The 23,420-nt window shown below is 42.7% G+C and overlaps 1 protein-coding gene across 1 annotated transcript in view; it reads right to left on the bottom strand.

Annotated features, from left to right (window-relative positions):
- The window catches only part of LOC308291241 (metabotropic glutamate receptor 4-like), a gene marked incomplete at both ends in the record, with an annotated part of 134,254 nt that overhangs the window by 60,187 nt on the left and 50,647 nt on the right, over positions 1 to 23,420 (bottom strand). The window contains 3 exons of the mRNA XM_080733214.1: positions 4,221 to 4,421; positions 13,757 to 13,897; positions 17,379 to 17,533. Of these exons, the coding sequence (XP_080589340.1) occupies positions 4,221 to 4,421; positions 13,757 to 13,897; positions 17,379 to 17,533 (497 nt within the window). The remainder of the gene's footprint in view (positions 1 to 4,220; positions 4,422 to 13,756; positions 13,898 to 17,378; positions 17,534 to 23,420) is intronic.

The raw sequence follows: 23,420 nt of genomic DNA, 5'->3' as shown, positions 1-23,420 counted from the left end.
TCGGTCCTCAAAGTGAGGTCGGGGGACCCTCAGAGGGACACTGTGGGCTTATCAAGTGGTCCATGGTCGGTTCTCAAAGTGAGGTCGGGGGCCCACAGTGTCCCTCTGAGGGGACACGGCACAGACCGTGTACACGAAGGGCAGGAGCAAGTGTTCAAGTCCCATAGAATCTATGGGAAATGTACACAGGCGTGTACAAAGTCACCAGTAGTTTTACATGAACCCTCAGAGGGACACTGTGGGCTTATCAAGTGGTCCATGGTCGGTTCTCAAAGTGAGGTCGGGGGACCCTCAGAGGGACACTGTGGGCTTATCAAGTGGTCCATGGCCGGTTCTCAAAGTGAGGTCGGGGGGCCCACAATGTCCCTCTGAGGGGACACGGCACAGATTGTGTACACGAAGGGCAGGAGCAAGTGTTCAAGTCCCATAGAATCTATGGGAAATGTACACAGGCGTTTACAAAGTCTCTGAGTGTCCCACCAGGCTGGAGCAGCCTGGTGTTGTCTGGTGCAGTCCTGTCTACCCTAGTCTGGCCTATTCAAGCCAGATCTGGACAGTAATGGCCTGGTGGAGTCATCTAACTACCCCCTTTCCCCGGTCTATACTCCTACTCGGCTGGGCTGGACTTAGGTTTGCTGGACTCTGTTGGGCTCTGGGGGGCTGTATTGGGCTCTGGTGGGCTGTGCTGTTCTGTGCTGGGCTCTGTTGGGCTATACGAGGCAGTACAGTACTAAAGCCTAGACATGTTCATGTAAAACTATTGGCTGTGTACACAAAGTCATGTAAAACTATTGCCCGTATATACAGGGGTTAATTATTATAATTGAATTTAAGGACACAACTGTTCAAGTGTGGAGAGCTACAGAGCTGGCGAGAGCCTAGTGCAGTGTTCCAGACGGATCCAGCCTCATATACTCCCCTTATAAGTCAGTGGTTCAACTATGGGACCCCTAGAGGGGTCTCCATACTCCCCTTATAAGTCAGTGGTTCAACTATGGGACCCCTAGAGGGGTCTCCATACTCCCCTTATAAGTCAGTGGTTCAACTATGGGACCCCTAGAGGGGTCTCCAAATGATCTTGGGTGGTCCCAAATGTTTAGCTTAATGTGAAACATTGTTTTTCCACTCAACAGTATACAGAGGCTATCTGCACATTTCTAAAGAGACAATTTAAGGACTTTTTAATACTTTTAAAATGATAAATTAAATATTAGGGGCAGAAATTGTGAAAATATCAGATCTACATGCTCACGCCGCCCTGCGTTGTGAGGTGTTGTGAGCATGTAGATCTGCTATTTTCACAAGGCCGTGTTTTACAAAATGTAACGCCTCAACTCTTTGTCCAAACAGTGAGGCATTGTGAGCTTGAAGATTAGCTATTTTCGCCATCTGTTGGAACCAAGTCAAATAAATGCAAGGCCTACAATTCTCTGTCTGTCTGTCTGTCTGTCTGTCTGTCTGTCTGTCTATCTATCTGGCAATATGTTCAGGGTGTCCAGTCAAAACACCACAAAACTGACATTCAAGGAGTAGTTCACCCCCAAAATGACTTATTTTTTCAATGTATTACTCACGCCATGGAGACTTGAGTTCAATAGAAAAAAAGTCACTTTGGGGGTGAACTACTCCTTTAATGAAATGTTTTTCTTCTCTTCACCCACACCAAATGATCACCACTCTGTTTTGTTACACACGTGTGGTTCTAAAGATGAAAGAAAAATGCAGGGCATTCACAATCCGGCTAATTAAACAACAAACAAATTGGAATTATCAGAAATATTAGTTAGTCGCACGCATACTGTACCAACAAAACACAGTAAGTCCAAATGGAAAACAAATACACTTGCACTGATCTGAAACATTCTCTCCCAGTGAACTTGACTGACCAGGGAACAAAGACAGACTGGTGCCACTCATCAAGCAGAAGCCACTGATCAAAAGAAGGCACTAATTGACCACACCTGGCTTGGTGGCCTGAGTGGTGTAGTATAGTGTGTTGACAGCAAGGCTTATGCAGGCCAACCTACTCTGTCCCTGGCATGTGCGAGGTGCTTGTAGATCTGTGAGGTGCTTGTAGATCTGCTGTATTGGGTTTTTTAACTAGTTTGAAGTGTTGGTGCCGTGCTGTGACAGCTTGAAGCAGGGATGGCTCCCCACAAACCCAATTGTGATGAAAAATATTTATGAAATAAATAAATGAAATATATATATATATATATATATATATGTGTATATATATATATATGTGTGTGTGTGTGTGTGTGTGTGTGTGTGTGTGTGTGTGTGTGTGAAAGACAACTGACTTTTATGTAAACCATACTATATGGACAGTTTGTTCTGCATGTCACTATGCTGGAAAGTGTCCTAATCGGGAGATAAGCCCTGGGGGTCCCTGGAGGGGTGGAGGTTGTGGATTGGCAGGCAAGGAGTGTGTGTGCAAAGTTTGGCATTGAGTAATATGCTGGCTGTGTACACATGTTCACAGCGGCGTCAGTTCAGGAAAGGCTAAGGTATGGCAACATGACTGGTGTCTTGCAAGACACCAATCATGTTGCCATACCTTAGCAACAGGCACGATGAAAAGTACATTTAATTATTTCCCCCCTGTAGCCAAGGTATGGCAGCTGCCATAGCTTGCCATACCCAATTGACGCCCCTGCATGTTCACCTCCAGTAGGTTGGGAAAGTAGCCTGCCACCCTGTGGAAATAGGCTTGAACTGCAAGATAGGACCCTAAAACAAATAAAATGGAATAAAAAAGCATCCGTAAGACGGATGGGCGAACAAGTGGTGTCCATACGTAGATGGGGTCCCAGAGGACATGTAGAGCCCACCCCCTTATTTTTCACGCCCCCAGGGAACACACAGCGGGGTTTGGAAATTTGTCGTGTACACCAGCCCTAGGACCTCGGCTTCGTGGACCGATTTAACGATAGGGGTAATAATAATAATAACAATAAGTAGTGTTCATTCTAGTAGGCATCAGCTGATTCTTGCTGTTTGTAGGTGTCAAAAAGTTTTTTTTTTTTCATTTTCTTTTTGAATTGATAGATGTTTGTGCTTTGTTTAATTTCATCGGCTAGCCCACTCCACAGTGACACTCCACAAGACGAAATACACATAAACTTGAGGGTGGTATGGACTAGCGGTTGTTTGAAGTCTGAAGGATTTCTCAGGTCATAGGTTGTCTCCTTGTCTGGGAATCTATTTTGTACATTGGACGGAAGTGCTTTATGTTTTGCTTTGTATATGACTTGGGCTGTTTTGAGTTTGATCAGATCAGGGAACTTTAGAATGTTTGAGTTATAAAAGAGAATATTTGTGTGGTCACGGTATCCGGAGTTGTGTATGACTCGTACAGCTCTTTTTTGTAGGATAGATAGTGAATGGATTGCTGTCTTGTAAGTGTTTCCCCAAACTTCTACTTCTAAAGTATTGACAAGACAGAGACAGGAGAAAGTAGTACAGTCAGCTGGGCTGGGGCATTAAGGCCACTGTGGCCTCAGGTCATGCCATTTTTCGTCGCAGCCGAGAGTGATCTACAAAGCTCACAACCGTTGCATTTGCGATGCGACGTGAGCTTGTATGTCTGCTGTTCCCCCCGGAAGTGTCCCACAGATAATTCTTTTTTTTTCTTTTTTTCTTTTTTTTTCTAAATTTTTATCCCACGATTTTTGTAACCCATTTTTTCACCCGGTGCCAATTGCCTAAGCTGTGATCCTGGGCTCTACTCTCCCTCTGCCAACCTGGGGAGGGCCCCGAACTGAGCTCATGCTTCCTTCAATGCATGAAGAGTGAGCAGGCCGCTTCTTATCACCTGACAGGGGGAGCTTCCCCGGTTGGACGTAGCGCGTGGAAGGAACACGTTATTCCAACCAGTTCCATTCCCCTCCATCAGGCGCCCCGGCTGGCCAGGGGGAGGCTTTATAGAGACCAGGATTACTGCATGTTTTTGTGAGGGTATCTACCCTAGGAGACACGGGGAGAACATGCAAACTCCACACAGAAAGGCCCTTTTGCCAACCCCACCTAGGGTGTGGGCACTGATGACGCGGAGGAGGGAACACGCCCCCAGCACCCACAGTGTCCCCCGGCGGGAATCGAACCCAGGACCTTCTAGCTGTGAGGCGACAGCACTACTGACTGCGCCACCGTGTCCCACAGATAATTCTACAGTAAATAATCGTGGAAACAGGTGGATATGTCAGCGTATAACTCACCGGTGAAGTTGACCTGTCGGATGTACTTGAGCAGGAGGCTGCCGTTGATGAGGTCCATGCTGGGGCAGAGGCCCAGCTTGCCGGGGCAGAGGTCCCGGTGCATGCTGTGCAGGGCGTGGGCCATGGAGTAGACGGCGTCGATCACAAACTGCACCTTCCCCTCCTGCTCGTACTGAGAGTCCTTACCGATGCGCTCCATGTCTGGGGGAGAGAGAGCAGTGGCGTCAGTTCAAAAAAATATGTCCAATATGTCCATATTTGTATTTAGGTTCATAGAGTCAACATGAATATATAACTAAATGTGTTTGAAATTAAATCAAAATGTTACATTTCAGGATTCCAATTAAAAAATAACAAAAAACTATTCAGGATTCCAATTCAAAAGGAGCAAAAATAGCCGATCTACAAGCTCAAAACGCATCGCAGCGCGATGCGTTTTGAGCTTGTAGATCGGCTATTTTTGCTTCTTTTGTATGAGATACTAGAATGACAAAGTAGAACGTAGCAATATGCAATGTGGCCCTCTGGAGTGAAGGTGGAAATATAGTGGCACTCGCCATCATCAAAGTCCCCCAGCAAAAGCTAGGGCAGGGGTGGGCAACTTTGATGATGAAGAGGGCCACTATATTTCCACCTTCACTCCAGAGGGCCACATTGCATATTGCTACGTACTATTTGTCATTCTAGTGTCTCATACAAAAGAAGCAAAAATAGCCGATCTACAAGCTCAAAACTGCATCGCAGTAGATCGGATATTTTTGCTTCTTTTGAATTGGAATCCTGAATTCTTTTTTGTTCTTTTTTTATTGGAATCCTAAAATGTAACATTTTGAAAAAATGAACGCATTTTGTTATATACTCACTCAACTTTATGAACCTAAATACAAAAACAATGGACATAAAAAAATACTGCTATACTAGTCATTAAACTACTAATATAGACTGACGGAATTAAAGCAGATCATCGTTGTAATTTTAACAGCTGAAATCAATAATATGTCAGTATTCTGGTAACCTAAGTGAATTTGGAGGCCGCATGTGGCCCCCGGGCCGCCAGTTGCCCATGTATGAGCTAGGGTATGGCAAAGATGGGAGTCCTCATGGAAAAGAGGCATTACATTTAATTTAACATGGTTCTATTGTGAAAATAGCAGATCTACATGCTCACAGTCACAACGCCTCGCGCTGCGAGGCGTTGTGAGCATGTAGATCTGCTATTTTCACAATGTCTGAAAAAAAAAAAAAAAAGATTTTTGTCAGTTTTTTACCCAGGTTTCTACGGTTTCCTGGGCTGGATATGGCAGCCTGGAACGGTTGTTCAAGTGCAGCTAAACTTGGCAAGTTACTAAACGTGCCACAATTAACAATAATGTATTGCACCTGTGCAGCTGACCTGCGGAACCTGGGAATATACCATCTTGTCAAGCTGGGGAGAATATAATTATAATACCTTGTTAAAATGACCATTTTGTAAAATGTAGCATTTGTAGTTATTTTACTGTAATTTAACAACATAATAACCAGCACAGATAGATAAAGAGACATTCATGGATTTATATTTAAAAGTAACTTTAATTTTCCCCCCTGGACCCAGGGTATGGCAGCTGCATACCCCTGCCATACCCAATTGACGCCCCTGGGAGAGAGCCAGGGGCGTCACAAGGGTGGGGGGAAGTGGGACTGAGTTACTATCAGGGTTCCCACACATTTTTACCAACGATTTTTTTCCATATATTTAACCCAATGATTATTTTACCATTATTTTACGCTTTTTGTGGACATTTTTGAACAGAAACACATAGTATATGAAGCATATATTTTTTATAAAATATTTTCGAAACATTATTTGAAGCGGTTCCAAGGAGTGGCTTTGTGTGTCCTGTGCGTTCAGGATTGAGGATTGCTCAAGCTTCACATGACAATTTGGCCCTCCAGATAAAATCATTCATTCATTCAGAATTCATAAAAATATAGAACAAAAGCACATAGAAAGTATAGATCTAGAACATAGAATGTATAGATCTAGAACACAGAATGTATAGATCTAGAACACAGAATGTATAGATCTAGAACACAGAATGTATAGATCTAGAACACAGAATGTATAGATCTAGAACACAGAATGTATAGATCTAGAACACAGAAAGTATAGATCTAGAACACAGAAAGTATAGATCTAGAACACAGAATGTATAGATCTAGAACACAGAATGTATAGATCTAGAACACAGAATGTATAGATCTAGAACACAGAATGTATAGATCTAGAACACAGAATGTATAGATCTAGAACACAGAATGTATAGATCTAGAACACAGAATGTATAGATCTGGAACACAGAATGTATATATCTAGAACACAGAATGTATACATCTAGAACACAGAATGTATATATCTAGAACACAGAATGTATAGATCTAGAACACAGAATGTATAGATCTAGAACACAGAATGTATAGATCTAGAACACAGAATGTATGGATCTAGAACACAGAATGTATAGATCTAGAACACAGAATGTATAGATCTAGAACACAGAATTTATAGATCTAGAACACAGAATGTATAGATCTAGAACACAGAATGTATAGATCTAGAACACAGAATGTATAGATCTAGAACACAGATTTCATAGCTCTAGAACAAATAGAACAAAAATGTACCGCTTCACTTCAAACCGAGGATTGATTTTTGAGCGGTGGTAAACCGCTCCATAGAGTGGCTGTGCGTGTGTCTGTAGCCACTTTTTCCTCAGCGTTTTGCCACAGCAATGTGTGTGTGTGTGTGTGTGTGTAGCCTGTATTACGTCACCAATTACATCCTAGACCTATATCCTAGACCTAGTCTGAAGACGTTATGCAAGCACGACCACCGCTCACTTCACATTGGGTGTGATTTTTTATTTTATTTTAGCATCCGTTTTTCAAGAAAACGTTGACTATAGCTCCTTTAATGCATAAAATAAAGCGTAACAATGCGTTCCCAGTCTGAATGGGTTAAACCCCCTCCCCCTAAGAAGAACATTCATGTGGGGCCCTTGCAGTGTACCCAGAATTTGGTGCGACACCCCCGGAGAAGAGCCCACAGCAAAGGGTTCAATCAGGGACGTGCTGGGCCCCTGATTCAGCCCGGGAAAACCAGTTGGAGAGGCCCTCATTGCGCGCTATAGAGAGAGATATCTCTCTCTATAGCGCTGCTGCTACTCAAAAATTTGCCATTTCAGATCATAACAAGTGACAAGCCAGTGGGCCAATTACATGAGTTAAATTTTTTCGTTGTTGGGTGGAAACCTTGTATGTCCAAAACCGTTTGTTTTGTATCTATCATTTTAAAAATGATTTAAACTAGTGAAAACAGCCGATCTACAAGCACACAACGCCTCGCACCGGCTGTTTTCACAACTTTTGTGCGACAGCCTTCTATAATGAAGCAGGGCTTTACTTTGTGAAAAAATGTACAAATTTGAAACTTGGAGATACAAGGTTTCTGCCCGACAGTGACGATTTACTTTGTTGACTGCCCACTGTGCCCAGAGACCATCTCCCAGGGGTCTAGAGCATTGTAACAGGGACAGTGTTACCGGCCGATACCGACAATAAGCTACTCCCGACCTACTTATTAACCCTGTAAGACTCGAGGACCCGATTCGATAAATGTCTTCTAAATCCTTTATTTTTCCCTATACATTTTTATCCCACAATTTTCGTAACCCATTTTTTTCCACCCAGTGTGCATTGTCTAATGTAGAGAGATTGTAGTTTATAAAACTGTAACTTTTTTTCTCTCTCTCTTTTTCTTTTTTCTTTTTATTCTTTTTTTTTTTTTTAGCTGTCTGTAGTCATGGCTCTTAGTTCCCACCTGATGTTGTGTGGGAGTTCAGACTGCTCCAGATCGTACTGAACAACTGCTAGCTTGCATAACGTCTTCAGACTAGGACTCAAGTCTAGGCTGAACAAGCCACTATGTTCGAATCCTCCAAAGACAAAGATACGATCTCCCACCGTGAAACAGGAAGTCTGACGCATCTTAGATGGTCTTCTCCCCTTGGGCTGAACCTTCTTCCAGGAGAAGGTCTCTGGATTGATTTTCCACAGATCACTGAAGGAACCATACTTGCAACCAATCATGTACAGCTCTCCATTGTAGACAAAGAATGAATCTTCACAGCATCCATATTCGTGACAGCATCCATTTAGATAATCTGGATAAGGCTTGTTCTGCCAGCAGTTGGTCTCTGTGTCAAACACTCTGATGGTGTTGAGACTATAGCCCTGCCATCCCCCAAATATGAACATCTTTGTCCCAATGATGGTGGCAGAGTGTCTATCTGAAGGAAGTGGTGGAGTTCCTCTGGTGTGAATTAAAGACCAGACCATTGTGGAGGTGTCCAACTTGTAGGTGTCATTAGCACGTCGAGTCATCTGGGTCCATCCTCCATGGATAAACATGACTTTCCCCAAGACACAGGCTGAGTGGAGGCCCCTCTCCTCTGGAACAGTCCCTGACACCTTGGGTTTGAACCATCTGTGGTTGTCGACATTAAATGCATGAAGAACATCGCAGTAAGGACTCCGTCCTCCCCAGATGTAGATTATATGTTCTATCAACACAGCTGTGGGATTTGAGTATCTAGGCGAGGTACCCGGGTTTGTTCGGAGGGCAGCGAGGTCTCTGGTAGTTGGAGCCGAACTGGTCGATGTGTTGAAGGCCTAATCTCCAAGATAGAGTCCCAGTGGAACCTGTATTGATACTTATGATGTCTCCTGGGTATCACAGATGGATCTGAACCAACCCGGAGATGTCTTCGTCGTTTTATGTGGTTGGCTAACTAACCTATCTGGTCTCATCACGATGATGTTACTGTCATATCCATATATAGCCTCGCGTAGCCAGGCTTACTCATCTGCGAAGAGAAAGGCCTGGTCAAGACCATAGGCTGAAACGGCATGAAACAGTGCTACTTCCGCCGGGAGAATTTCACCGGATGTTATTGTCTTTCATATTCCCCGCTGGCGAAAAAAACTGTTCTACTTCTCCTGACCCATCGGTTGCGCTCGTAATAAACAATATCCAAACAAAAACATGGATTCTGACAAAGGACACCTATTAAGAGCGAGTTAAGAGCTACAATCTTTATGTAAACGGACTGCAACGCATGACGCAACTTCCGCTAACAGCAGCACTTCCGCCACGTCCGGTGGCTGTAGGTTCATGCCGTTTTCATCGGCTATTCTGACCAGGGTGATCCATATATGGAGCTCCAATGTTGGTCACACCCAAATATAGGGTCTATGATGTCAGTTAGCTCCATATATGGAGTTCCAGGGTGGGTCTATCTATGATGTCAGAGCTTGGTATGTCAGTTACCTCCATATATGGAGTTCCAGGAGAGAGTCTATGATGTCGGACATGTTTAGGTCAGTGATCTCCATGTATGGGGATGTCGGGATTGGATAGGTTAGTTGTCTCCTAATAAGGGTATTCCTCTAGCATGGTGGGGTTGGCAGGGTCGGAAACATCCGACCCACGCTGACGTTTCCTTTTCTTCGTGGCTTTGGGCAGCTTTCTATCATAGTAAGCCTTGTTCCGGGCTCGAAGGACCACATGAAATACCACGGTACAACCGTGAGATTCCACGGTTGTCTAAATGTAAGCGTGTGACCTAGCCTTGACGACCATGCAGTCTCATGCACAGGTTAATGTGTCATTGCGACCATAGGTCGTAGTTTACTATGAAAACCGGCACATCCTGTCCCTCAGTCAGTCCTTCCATCCGTAACGCCTCAATGTCTAATAGCTGTTCTGACATCACATTGTTGACTGTCAAGACTGCTGGCTATCATAACCTGGATACCCATGCCCATATATGGAGTGCCCTGATGTCATCGATAATAAGCCCATATCTGGGAATACCCATATATTAAGCCCATATTTGGCAATGCCCATATATGGACGCACCATATATGGACATGCAAGACAGAATTCATTTGCAAATCAAGACAGCTGACTATCATCACCTGGATCTGAAGAACACGACATTGACCTCATCAAACCCTGTACATGGAGACGAATGGATCATCACCAAGATCTCCATACATAGAGCTGGTCAACACCTCTACATCTGACCTCACGGACTCTATATATGGATATAGCTGACCTGTTCTGACATCATCCTGAAAGTAGATTGTTTAGACAGATGCTAAGTTCAAATGTTGTGCTCCTAGTTTACTGAGACACACCTTTCTTTGATGTATATTGTATATTATGCTTGATGTATATCATGTATGTCTGTATATCATTACAATCTGCATATCATTACTGTACAGAAATATACAGTTTATTGTACGGATACATCATAACAAAGTTAAAGAAATAAGAAAGAAAAAAACATAACCCCTATAAAAAAAATGGAATTGGAAAGGAATTATGATTAGGAGGAAGATTTATTTTCAAAAAAAGTGTACAGAAAGAGTTAAAATTTTATGTGGCCACACCCACCAGTTCAAGGACAACTTTTTGTTTTTTGTTTTGTTTTTTTCACAACAAGGGTTCATATTTTAGATTGTAATTGGAGAAAAGAAAAGATGTGTTAAAATGTTTTCTTACTGCTTTCTATTGTTTTAGTGATTTTAGTATTTTGATTTCAGTGGGTCGGGGCATGCGTACAAGTGGCTAAATATGTCTTTTAGATACAATAAGCTGTTAATTTCTTTGTTACTATTTACACCCGCCCCCATAAGTCACATCTGACCATGAAAGATTGTGGTGCATCTTGCGAATGGGCTTGTTGTGTCTAAAAATAGATATTTAGCCTCTTGCATGCATGCCCCCAAACTGAAGGCATGCATGCATGCAAATCAAAATAGTTAAAATCCCTAGAACGATAAAAAGAAGTAAATGAAAACATTTTAACACTCATCTTTACTTTTCTGTAATGACTATCTAAAATATGAACCCTTTTTGTAAAAAAAAACAAAAAACAAAGTTGTCCTTTAAGTATGCCTGGTTGTCATGGTGGGTGGTGACCCAGCTGAAGTTAGCCACACCCACAGTGTTGGGTGAATGGTAAAAGGGATGATTGTATGATGTCCTTTTATCTGTGTTTTTGGATCGGCACTTTTGACCCACAAGGTCTCAGCCTCCAGGAAGAAACCCCAAATGCAAAGGGAATACATAATTGCTCATAACAACCACACCAGGGGGTCTAAATAATGAAGTACTGTCAACCTCCTAGACACATGAAAACCAGAAAAAGTTAAAAACTATGGCACCACCTCTTTAAGGCAGTGGTTCTCAACCTGTGGGTCGGGACCCCCAGAGGGGTCTCCAAATTATTTTGGGGGGTCCCCAGATGATTAACTTAATGTGCAACATTGTTTTCTCACTCAACAGTAAACAAACCAACATAAAGTTTAAGTGTATAGAGGGTATCTGCACATTTCTAAAGTGACAATTTAAGGACTTGTTAATACCTCTAAAATGACACATTAAACATTGGTCAAATTGTCAAATATTAGAGGCAGAAATTGAGGAAAATAGCCGACATACATGCTCACAACGCCTCGTTACGATGCGTTGTGAGCATGTAGCTCTGCTATTTTCACAATAGAACTGCTCTTAGTGCTCGTCAGGGTGGTGGGGGGAGGGTCCCCTGTTAAAATATGATTATTTTGGGGGTCGCGGCCTGAAAAGGTTGAGGACCACTGCTTTCAGGAGTTGATTGGATTTCATATTGATTGTGTTTCATCCATCGGGTCTTTTTAACGGCGCACGCAGTGTGTGTCGTTAAGCCGTTGTGCCACTCTCACATTTAACCTCAAAATGATGGCCGGCGTTTAATCTCCCTTGCTAATCTAATACATACAATTCAGCAAACACAAAGTGGTCGCAATTTAGAACCTGAATGTTTAGCTCCATTGTCTCGCTACACCTCTCACAAACATAGCCACCACGTCGAACAAGCGTGAAAATTTACAACTGTCCACATTTTAAACATGCCACTCTTTGAACAGCATTTATTTCAATTTAACAACATCTCGCCTTTCGCCTCACGCAGAGCAGCCAGTCCTGACATAGTATTCTGAACATTCTGGCCAGTGCTGAAATGATCATCAGGGTATCAAGTTACAGAGGGAGGGAGGGGGGAGAGGAGCTGAGCAGAGTAGAGTATCGAATTACAACAGAGGGGGGGGTGGGTGTGTGTGTGTGTGTGTGTGTGCGTGCGTGCGTGCGCGCGCATGTGTGTGTGCGCAAGCGTTTTTTTTTTCCCCAAAATTTTTTTTCTATTTTTTTTTTTTCAAAAAAGTTTTTTTTTTCAAAAAAGTTTTTTTTTCTCAAAAAAGTTTTTTTTTTCTCAAAAAACTTTTTTTTCTCAAAACACTTTTTTTTCTCAAAAAACTACCATATTTGGCCATTACACACACCACACTGCCGCAACATGGCGGTGAAGGCCGCGCAGCGGCCTGAACTCTAGACTCGGGCCGCAAACTTCTAGTGACATTACAACCATCCTCCATCCGCCATGTGAAAACACACTATGTTGAATGAGCTGAATTAAAAATGGTTACGTTTGTATCTGTTATCTCTGTTAAACCATTTACGGTAGTTAACTGTCGTTTTAGATTTGAGACAAAAATAAAAAAAAACACAAGCTCATAGTGCATCAGAAATGAGCTTGTAGATCTGCCATTTTTGAAAAATCTTGACAATTTGTGCAAATCTTTGAATATATATTCTTTTAAAGCCCGTCCTAGAGCCTGGGTCTGCCTAGTCTTGCGTAGCCAGACAACTATTCCACAATCTCCGAATGCTATAAAGTCTGGAACTACAGCCCCTGAAATTCGAGTAATGGAAGCTGGCATTTCCATTCCGTTTCCTTTTTCACAGCTTTCAAACAAAAAAATCCGCTTGGAAATCCGTTCAGGCATTCATGAGATAGAAGCCTTCAAAGTCTTCAAATGTAAACAAACATGGCTGCCATTTTTGAAAGATGTGTTTGTTATGGGGCTAAACATGCAATTTCGCGATAAGCCTTATTCACGGCCCGCCCACTCAGCAAATTTCTCAGCATCCCCCGGTGGCTGATATTAATTTAGAAGGGGAAACTATAACAAAAATAGCTGGACTTAAAGCCAACAAATCATTATTTCGAACGGTAAAGTAAATTATAATGCTTTGTGCCTTTTACTATCTTGTGTTCTTGATCATGCTAGCCGTATTTTATACTTTACTATTCGGAAATTGCATTAAATTTGCGATTTCTGTGTTAACTCTATAGGCTATAGTAGGATTTTCCCCTTCAAAATGTGACTTCAGCACCCGGGGGAAGCTAAGTGGGCGGGCCGTGAATAAGGCTAATTGTGATCATGCCTAATACATTTTAGGCATTTTTGAATTTTAGATTTTTTTTTAAACAGGAAAACTCTGGAATCTCAGGACATGGCAATATGGGGAAATAACACAGGAAACTCGTGGCAAAGCAGTGAATGAGTTGAGTGTGTGCGTGCGTGCGTGCGTGCGTGCACGTTATACTCACTGGTGCATTTCTTCACCCCGGAGCCTTTCTTCAGAGCGTGGCGGCTCAGCTTGCACTGGAAGTTGTTCTCCCAGAACTCAGCGAACCAGATGTTCCTTCTGTTGTTCTCCAGGGTTCTACTGACGAAGTAGCGGTCAAACCCTACCAGAGAACATAGAACACATTATTAACCTTATGTTGTTCTCCAGGGTTCTACTGACGAAGTAACGATCAAACCCTACCAGAGAACAACACATTATTAACCTTATGTTGTTCTCCAATGTTCTACTGATGAAGTAACGGTCAAACCCTACCAGAGAATATAGAACACGTTATTAACCTTCTGTTGTTCTCCAGGGTTCTACTGATGAAGTAACGGTCAAACCCTACCAGAGAAGAACACATTATTAACCTTATGTTGTTCTCCAATGTTCTACTGATGAAGTAACGGTCAAACCCTACCAGAGAATATAGAACACGTTATTAACCTTCTGTTGTTCTCCAGGGTTCTACTGATGAAGTAACGGTCAAACCCTACCAGAGAATATAGAACACTTTATTAACCTTCTATTGTTCTCCAGGGTTCTACTGATGAAGTAACGATCAAACCCTACCAGAGAACATAGAACACTTTATTAACCTTCTGTTGTTCTCCAGGGTTCTACTGATGAAGTAACGGTCAAACCCTACCAGAGAACATAGAACACATTATTAACCTTCTGTTGTTCTCCAGGGTTCTACTGATGAAGTAACGATCAAACCCTACCAGAGAACATAGAACACATTATTAACCTTCTGTTGTTCTCCAATGTTCTACTGATGAAGTAACGATCAAACTCTACCAGAGAACATAGAACACGTTATTAACCTTATGTTGTTCTCCAGGGTTCTACTGATGAAGTAACGATCAAACCCTACCAGAGAACAACACGTTATTAACCTTATGTTGTTCTCCAGGGTTCTACTGATGAAGTAGCGGTCAAACCCTATCAGAGAACAACACGTTATTAACCTTATGTTGTTCTCCAATGTTCTACTGATGAAGTAGCGGTCAAACCCTATCAGAGAACAACACGTTATTAACCTTATGTTGTTCTCCAATGTTCTACTGATGAAGTAGCGGTCAAACCCTATCAGAGAACAACACGTTATTAACCTTATGTTGTTCTCCAATGTTCTACTGACGAAGTAACGGTCAAACCCTACCAGAGAACATAGAACACATTATTAACCTTATGTTGTTCTCCAGGGTTCTACTGATGAAGTAGCGGTCAAACCCTATCAGAGAACAACACGTTATTAACCTTATGTTGTTCTCCAATGTTCTACTGATGAAGTAGCGGTCAAACCCTACCAGAGAACATAGAACACGTTATTAACCTTCTGTTGACTCAGGGCACCACTGTAAATAACCTTTTCTACCACTTTTTCTAGTCACACGTTCAAATACTGGATTCTGATTGGCTTAAAACAGTGGTAAATAGGCCAAGAACCTTGAGTTGGCTCATGGACCCCGCCCACTGAAACAATTAATGATAAAGATCCTTGCAAGTTACAACTGTGTTTTCTTTCATGTATATGGAAAAAGTGGTAGAAAAGCAATTTACCATTCGAGGTCGTGGGTTGTTGGCTGATTTACCACTGTTTCAGGGTTGTTTGAAACAGTGAAACAGTGGTAAATCAGCCAACAACCCATTCCCTCTCATGGTAAATGGTTTACTTCATCCACGGTGCCCCCGAATTACACTGTTAATATATATATTTTTTAACCTTACGTCATATTATGTTACCTAAAAATGCCCATCTTTCCACCAGAGGTACGGTGGGCTATATGTCACAGAGAAATATTTGTTTCCATCAGAACTGTTTTTTTTTTCTCTCATTCCTCACCACACTAATTACGTTGCTTGAAGGTGCCTTGTGTCTGCATGTAATAACACAATAATGCATATATCAGAATTATATACAACACTAGCAATTTCCCAGAATTGCAAGTGTTAGAATTCAATTTCCAAATATACAAACACACTCACAATTTCCGAAATTGTATCTTTCTAGTTACTTGCGCCAGCAGAGCGTGCAAGTACTGCTTTCGGCTGCGTATGTAGGTAGGCAGGTAGGTAGCTGTCTGTGTTTAAGCCATAAACTGTAAAAAAATATGGACGATGCAAAGCCATTGGTTTCTATGCGGCGAAAATGTAGCTTTTTTGTCCCTTGTATGGGTGTCGCCATCATTGTTTGAATGGTACCCCAGGAATCATAAGGAATGCTATTGGCTGCCAACGGTCACGTGCAACCGCAGGGATACATGGGAGAATGTGGTCAGAGCCTCTCGGCTGGTATCAGTTTAGTTGGCCACGCCCCCCGCAACTTTATCGTCAATTTTAACATAAATGGGACCATATTTGCACAAAACGCATATCATGGTAATTGAAAGGCAGTTTTTCACTAGCGACAGGAACCATAAAGTATTTATGACAATGTTTATTAAGGTTAGAAAATGAATGGGGTCCAGTGGAGAACAAATCCTTTTGGTACCTCGTGGGGGGAAAACAGCGTGGGATCATGGGATCTTTCTCTTCCGGGAAAGCTTCGTGAATAATCCAGGCAACAACACCCCTGGTTTAAGCATGTAGCCCAATCAGTGACCAGCATTTCTGGCCACGTCATCATTGACAGCCAATGAGGGACCATTATTCCTGGTGATGCCAGTGGTGGGCACAACTCATGGCACGCTCTTCTGGCGCACAAGTGGGCCATGTGTGGTCTGCTTGTGCGCGAGACGCAAGTTGGCATCTCGACCGAGTACAGTTCTAGTTATTATTATAATATTATTACCTCGTATGGACTGTCATTTAGGCATGATGGTCACCGCCCCCTTACCTTTTATGGATTGTCTATGGGCAGGATGGTCTCCGCCCCCTTACCTTTTATGGACTATCTATGGGCAGGATGGTCTCCGCCCCCTTACCTTTTATGGACTGTCTATGGGCAGGATGGTCTCCGCCCCCTTACCTTTTATGGACTATCTATGGGCAGGATGGTCTCCGCCCCCTTACCTTTTATGGACTGTCTCTTGGACAGGATGGTCTCCGCCCCCTTACCTTTTATGGACTGTCTATGGGCAGGATGGTCACCGCCCCCTTACCTTTTATGGACTGTCTCTTGGGCAGGATGTTACCTTTTATGGACTGTCTCTTGGGCAGGATGTTACCTTTTAAGGACTGTCTATTGGGCAGGATGTTACCTTTTATGGACTGCCTCTTGGGCAGGATGTTACCTTTTAAGGACTGTCTATTGGGCAGGATGTTACCTTTTAAGGACTGTCTCTTGGGCAGGATGTTACCTTTTATGGACTGTCTCTTGGACAGGATGTTACCTTTTATGGACTGTCTCTTGGGCAGGATGTTACCTTTTATGGACTGTCTCTTGGGCAGGATGTTACCTTTTATGGACTGTCTCTTGGACAGGATGTTACCTTTTATGGACTGTCTCTTGGGCAGGATGTTACCTTTTAAGGACTGCCTCTTGGGCAGGATGTTACCTTTTATGGACTGTCTCTTGGACAGGATGTTACCTTTTATGGACTGTCTCTTGGACAGGATGTTACCTTTTATGGACTGTCTCTTGGGCAGGATGTTACCTTTTATGGACTGTCTCTTGGGCAGGATGGTCACCGCCCCCTCTGCCATCTCTTCCTGGTTGAGGATGGGTGCGACCTTTGCCCCCCAGCTGTCCGAGCCCACCCAGATGAAATGGCCCGTCTGATTGGCCCTCTTGGCTGCTTCCAGGAGGCTTCTGATTGGTGCACACAGGAGAAAAAGAGACATTTGATTGGTGGACACAAGAAGATGACAGAGATGGTTGAATCTAAGGAGGTTCCATTTGTACACTCTCAGAGTTACAGACCCGTAAGGTAGGGCTGTCACGATATGACATTTTACATGACGATTAATTGTCACTCAAATAATTGGCGATTAACGATTTAATTGTGTATTTGTCGTTGATAATTACATTTCTGTTTGGCTTTTAGGCTTTGAAGTTGCATATGGTAGATATTGACACATAACCTAAATATATAATACATTACTGACATATTTGACAACTTACTACTTAAAAAATAACATTGATAGTGGAAATAGCCGATCTACAAGCTCACAACGCGTCGTTGTGAGCTTGTAGATCTGCTATTTCCACTATTTCTGACATTTTTCAACATTCACGATTATGAAGATTATGACAAAATATTGCGATAATGTCAAATAATCACGATTAGACGATTATGTAATAATTGTGACAGCCCTACCGTAAGGAAGGCTCCATTTGGTTCCTATTAGCCATCAACCATTCAACTGGGGACCCTCTGGAATCCCCTCAAGGACCCCTGGGGGTCCCCAGGCTCCACATTGAGAACCACTGATGTATTGCTATAGGCCTAGCCTATAATGCCCGATTTTACACTAGCTTGGTTGCCTGCTGAAAATAGCTGTGAACTATTGTTGTTGTGTATGTATGTAACCGTCAAATCACTGAACTCTAAACATTTTGTGATTGTTAACCTATATGACCATGTTGTAGTGTGACATGATACAAATGATAACTATGTACGATAACTATGAGTGTTTTAAAGAAAAAATGTAATAAAAATAAATGTGAAAAAATAAGAAAATAGCTGCGAACGAACTTGTAGATCTACTATTTTCAGAGTGCAACATCCGAGCGCAACCAAACGTGAAATGTCTTTAGTTCTTCTGGATCTCTTCTCCAATAGTCCCTGTCTGACATTTTAGTCTAGTTTATATTTGTTGATGGAATTGTCAAAATATTGAGCCTTAGTTTTAGTCATCCTAGCTTAGATAATAGTTTTATGTCGTTTTTGTCAGTGGTATCAAGGTTTTAGTCTGCTTAATAGCAGGTGAGTCACACGGCTCAGCTGCTGTCACACCAAAAACGTCCTCAAACGTCCTTTAAATGCTCACTCTGTGTTGGATTAAAAGTGACCTTTTCCCTCTGTCTCCGTGTAAACAGCTCTGTTCTGCCAGGTTAAATAGCACCACGGTTTACCACACAAAAGCTTTTAATTACTTCATTAATTACCGATCCTTTTTCACACCAGAGGGGACAAGCGGCCTGACCCCAGAAGAAGAAGAAAAAAAAAAGCTACACATTGCAAAAGTTTAAAGGTGCAGTCCAGGTAAACACTGTATATCAGGGTTCCACAATTAGCTTTCCCCACGGGCCGAATTATGTCTAGGGTACCAAGCTGAGGGCCATAGCATTGCAGGGGGCGACGGCGGCGTTCCCGCTACTCCAGCGACAGTTCAGATATCATCGTTGTCGGGTGAAAATCTTGTATGTCCAAAACCGTTCGTTTTGCATTTATCATTTTAAAAATTATTTAAACTAGTGAAAACAGCCGATCTACAAGCACACAACGCCTCGCACCGCGAGGCGTTGTGTGCTTGTAGATCTGCTGTTTTCACTACTTTTGTGCGGCGGCCTTGTATGATTTGGGAAAGAGCGTACACATTTGGAGATATACTAGTGTTGTTGCTGCTCTTATACCACCATTATTACTGGGGTTGGTGGGGGCCAGACAGTAGCCCCCCACGGGCCGCAAATGGCCTGCGGGCCGCCTATTCGGGAACCCTGCTATATATTGACATCTGTTATAGGATCAGACCCTTCCTCATCCAGACATCAGTCATCAAAACTCGACTACTGTAACCCTCTCCTCACTGGCCTCCTGACGGGTGCATCTCTCCACTCCGACATGTCTCCTTTCCGACACTAACCCTATCTCTAACCCTAACCCTAAACCTAACCCCTATGGGAGTGTCGCCACTCCGACAATAAGAAGTCAATTTCGGAGTGGCGACATGTCGGAATGGAGAGAGCCTCCCCTCCTGACATGTGCACTTAATCCTCTCCAACTGATCCAAGATGCAGCAGCACGACTGGCAGCCGAAATCCTCACACGTCTCCCCCCCATGCTCCGCTCCCTCCACTGGCTCTCGGTTGCGGCCCGCACTGAATACAAAACACTGATGCTGGCCTTCAAAGCAGCCAAAGGTATGACACCTCCATACCTCCAAAACCTGATCAACCCCTACAAACCCACCCGGGCGTTCACTCAGATCAGCTAACACAGGGATGCCGACAGAACTCTCACTATAAAAACTCCAGGACAACAATTCACTCGTCCTAGACTCTTCTCCCTCCTGGCCCCCAAACTGTGGAATAATAAACTCCCTGTCACACTTAGAACGGCAGACTAGATAGATAGATAGATAGATAGATACCTTTATTACCCCAAGGGGAAAATTCAGTTGTCCAGTTGTAGCATAGCAGTATACAGTTATTTACAAAGTTACAGAGAAGTAAGACAAAAAATAGTTAAGAGGGAAAAAAAAGAGCAGTACAGTACCAATAAAGAGAAGGTCCATCGATAGAGGGGGCGAATAATATATAAGTATATATACATAAAGTGTCTTACAAAAGAGACCGTAACAGTCAATGCTAGTTAGTGCAACAAGTATCTCACTCCCTAGCTTCTGCCATGGTCTGTAGACTAACCTCTTCAGACTCCAACTAAAGCCGACATCATAGTCGCCTGGGCGGTGGAAGGCTTTACACCGCGGTGTAGTCTTTTCGAGTCTTTTTGAGTCATGAAACTACAACGTTACGTCATTCCTCGCGGTGGAGAGCTTTACACCGCGAGTCCCAACACATCTCTCTGTTTTTACTATCAGACAGACAGGCTCTACACCCCGTTCACTGATTGGTCGACCTGAACGGAGTTTGCGTCTGAACCAGAGGGAGGCGGGGGAGGACTTCACCGTGGGCCCCGTGACTATGATGTCCTGCACTTATTTTCTGACTTGCGGTGGAAAGCTTTCCACCTAAAATTTGCGGTGGAGAGCTCTCCACCGTACACTCTGATACGGGCTTAAGCCCATAGCACTTACTGTAGCACTAGCCTACCCTCAATGACCATACATTTCATTTAGATAGCATTTTTACATTTTTAATATCATTTTCTTTTCTTTTATGAAGTTTTTGCTGAATAGGTGCATTGTCTACCTATTTTCTTAGATTAGCCTAGTATTTATTTCTATTTGATGTATTGATATGGGGTTCGCTCAATATCCCGACGGGCCGCTGTTCCGACTAGCGTCGGCAGGTTTGTTACTCGTCACGGTTACTGAGGTTAAAGGGATATTCCACTTTCAACATGGAGCAGTGGAAGGGCCTCTCTCCACATACACACCCATTGTAACTTCAAACTTCATTTTAACCATGATAGATTCATTAAAAACAACCATTATTTTTTTTCTGGTGACTCATACTACCCTCCTAATACGTGAGCAGGCCGTGTTTTTTCTCTAACTCTTTTCATTTATTTTTAATAATTATTTGGGAAAATGGAAAAAATGAAATACAAAAAAAGAATTATTAAAAATAAATGAAAAATGTTATCGAAAAAACACGGCCTGCTCACATATTAGGAGGGTAGTATGAGTCACCAGAAAGAATAATGGGTGATTTTAATGAATCTATCATGGCTACACAATTGAAGTTTGAAGTTACAATGGGTGTGTGTGGGGAGAGGCCCTGGGCCTGGAGGACCTGGTAACATTTACATCAAATATCTAAATATTCAATCAAGCTAATTAAAAACTGTTCAGGGTGTTCATAAAAGCCTGATTAGATGATAAAATTACCAAAAGTTTTTTTGAAAGTGAAATATCCCTTTAAGTTTAGGGTTAGGGTTAGAGTTAGGGTTAGTTTTAATGTCGGAATACCGGCCCGTCGCCACACTGATGCGGACCCTTGATGTTGATGCATTGGTAAATGGTGCATTTATATAGCGCTTTTATTCAAGGTGCTTTACATAGATTGTGCATTACATTTACCCATTCACACACACATTCATACACCAATGGCGGAGGAAACCATGCAAGGCACCAACCTGCTCATCAGGAGCAACTAGGGGTTCAGAGGAACCCAAGGACTCTTCGACATTAACTCAGGGGGAGCCCGGATTCAAACTGGGAACCCATGGGGAACGCTTTGTGCTCTAATGACGGTTTCTCTACACCTGAGCAATGCCGCCCCTATGCATTGATGCATTGATGCATCACCTTGCTTATTGTACATTGCTCTGGATTAAGAGCGTCTGCTAAATGCCTAAATTGTAAATTGTCTCCATGTCTCCCCAGCTCTTTGCATGAATGCATTTTCAGGTGGGCATACTGTAGCAATTTCATCCAATTATGGCACAGAGAGAACAGACAGGATACACAGATAAACGAGTGGATTTGGAAGTGATGAAACAAAGACGTGACCTCTGCAAGATCACCTTGTTTGTTTGTTTTTGTCTGCCACAGTTGGTCCAGACAATACCGCGGTCTGGGGAGGGTTTAATCTGCCTCGTCTGGTAGGAGACAGCACATCTCCCTCTGCACCTCCTTAACCCTGCAAGGCCCAGCGTTGCTTTTTGGCAACATTTTTTAAATCATTTTCAAAAAATATATATAATTAGTTTTCCTGTTCTTTTTTCACATTAACATCACCATTAAATCCTATTGTTTAGTATTACAAATGCCATTGGCCACGATATTTGCATATAAATACCCCCCACAGAGAATGACATTCACACCTCCCAGAGAAGTTGAAATTCCAGCGTCTGGACGAACAACATCTCACCTTTTAACTGAAGCTATTCCTCACAAAAACAGAAGTAAATGCCTGTAATATCGTTTTTCGTGACCATTAGAATGTCTAGAACATATACATAATATGTTATTATTGTGAAAATATCCCCAAAATGCAAATTAGAGTTTTGGCTTGGATTTATGGCTATAATACCTTACAAAAACATTATTAATTTTTTAACATTACATTTTCCAGTGATTAGGACTCCTACAACACCATCTCATTTTTTTTTTTTTAAATTTTTGGGCCAGTAGAAATTAATTCGGGTCTTGCAGGGTTAATTATGATCCATTCACTCTATTAAACCTTATCCAGACTGGCTCTAATCAATGAGTCATATGGGACGAGAGACTCCGAGAGAGAGAGAGAGAGAGAGAGAGAGAGAGAGAGAGAGAGAGAGAGAGAGAGAGAGAGAGAGAGGGCTGTAATTGAGAGCAATTTATATTTCTCCTCCACATCATCTCAGAGGTAAATATTATAATTTTTACTCCACTACACTCATTTAACATCTTACTAATAATTACACTGCTTATTAGATTAAGATTATTTCGGCCATTCAAAAACTAGCCAATTTAAAAGACCACTAGGCGGCGCGACGCACGCGCACACACACACACACACACACACACACACACACACACACACACACACACGGCCGTGCCTTAACGGAGTATTTCTACGTGGTCATAAGGTCTTTGCACACTGCTGCGTATTTCGGGCCGAATATCGGAGTGAATTTCGGAGCGCGTGAATAAAAAAATCAACCTCACGTTATGTCAATCACGTTTGCACACTGCCGCCGGTTTCGTATTTATTTTCGGAACAGGGTTGATTTTTTTTCCGATTTTCGCAGCTGTTGCACTGAGTCCCTTGCTCTCTCTCTCTCTCTTTCCTCTCTCTCTCCCTGGCTTTTGGATTTCGGATTTCCAAAACGCAACGAAAACACGCAGTGCAGTGTGCAACCACC

This window comes from Nannobrachium achirus, assembly GCF_963921795.1.
Source record: "Nannobrachium achirus genome assembly, chromosome: 9".
In the NCBI taxonomy this organism is placed as follows: domain Eukaryota; kingdom Metazoa; phylum Chordata; class Actinopteri; order Myctophiformes; family Myctophidae; genus Nannobrachium; species Nannobrachium achirus.
The sequence above is the reverse complement of the archived record's forward strand: the minus strand, read 5'-3'. Positions and strand labels throughout refer to the sequence as shown.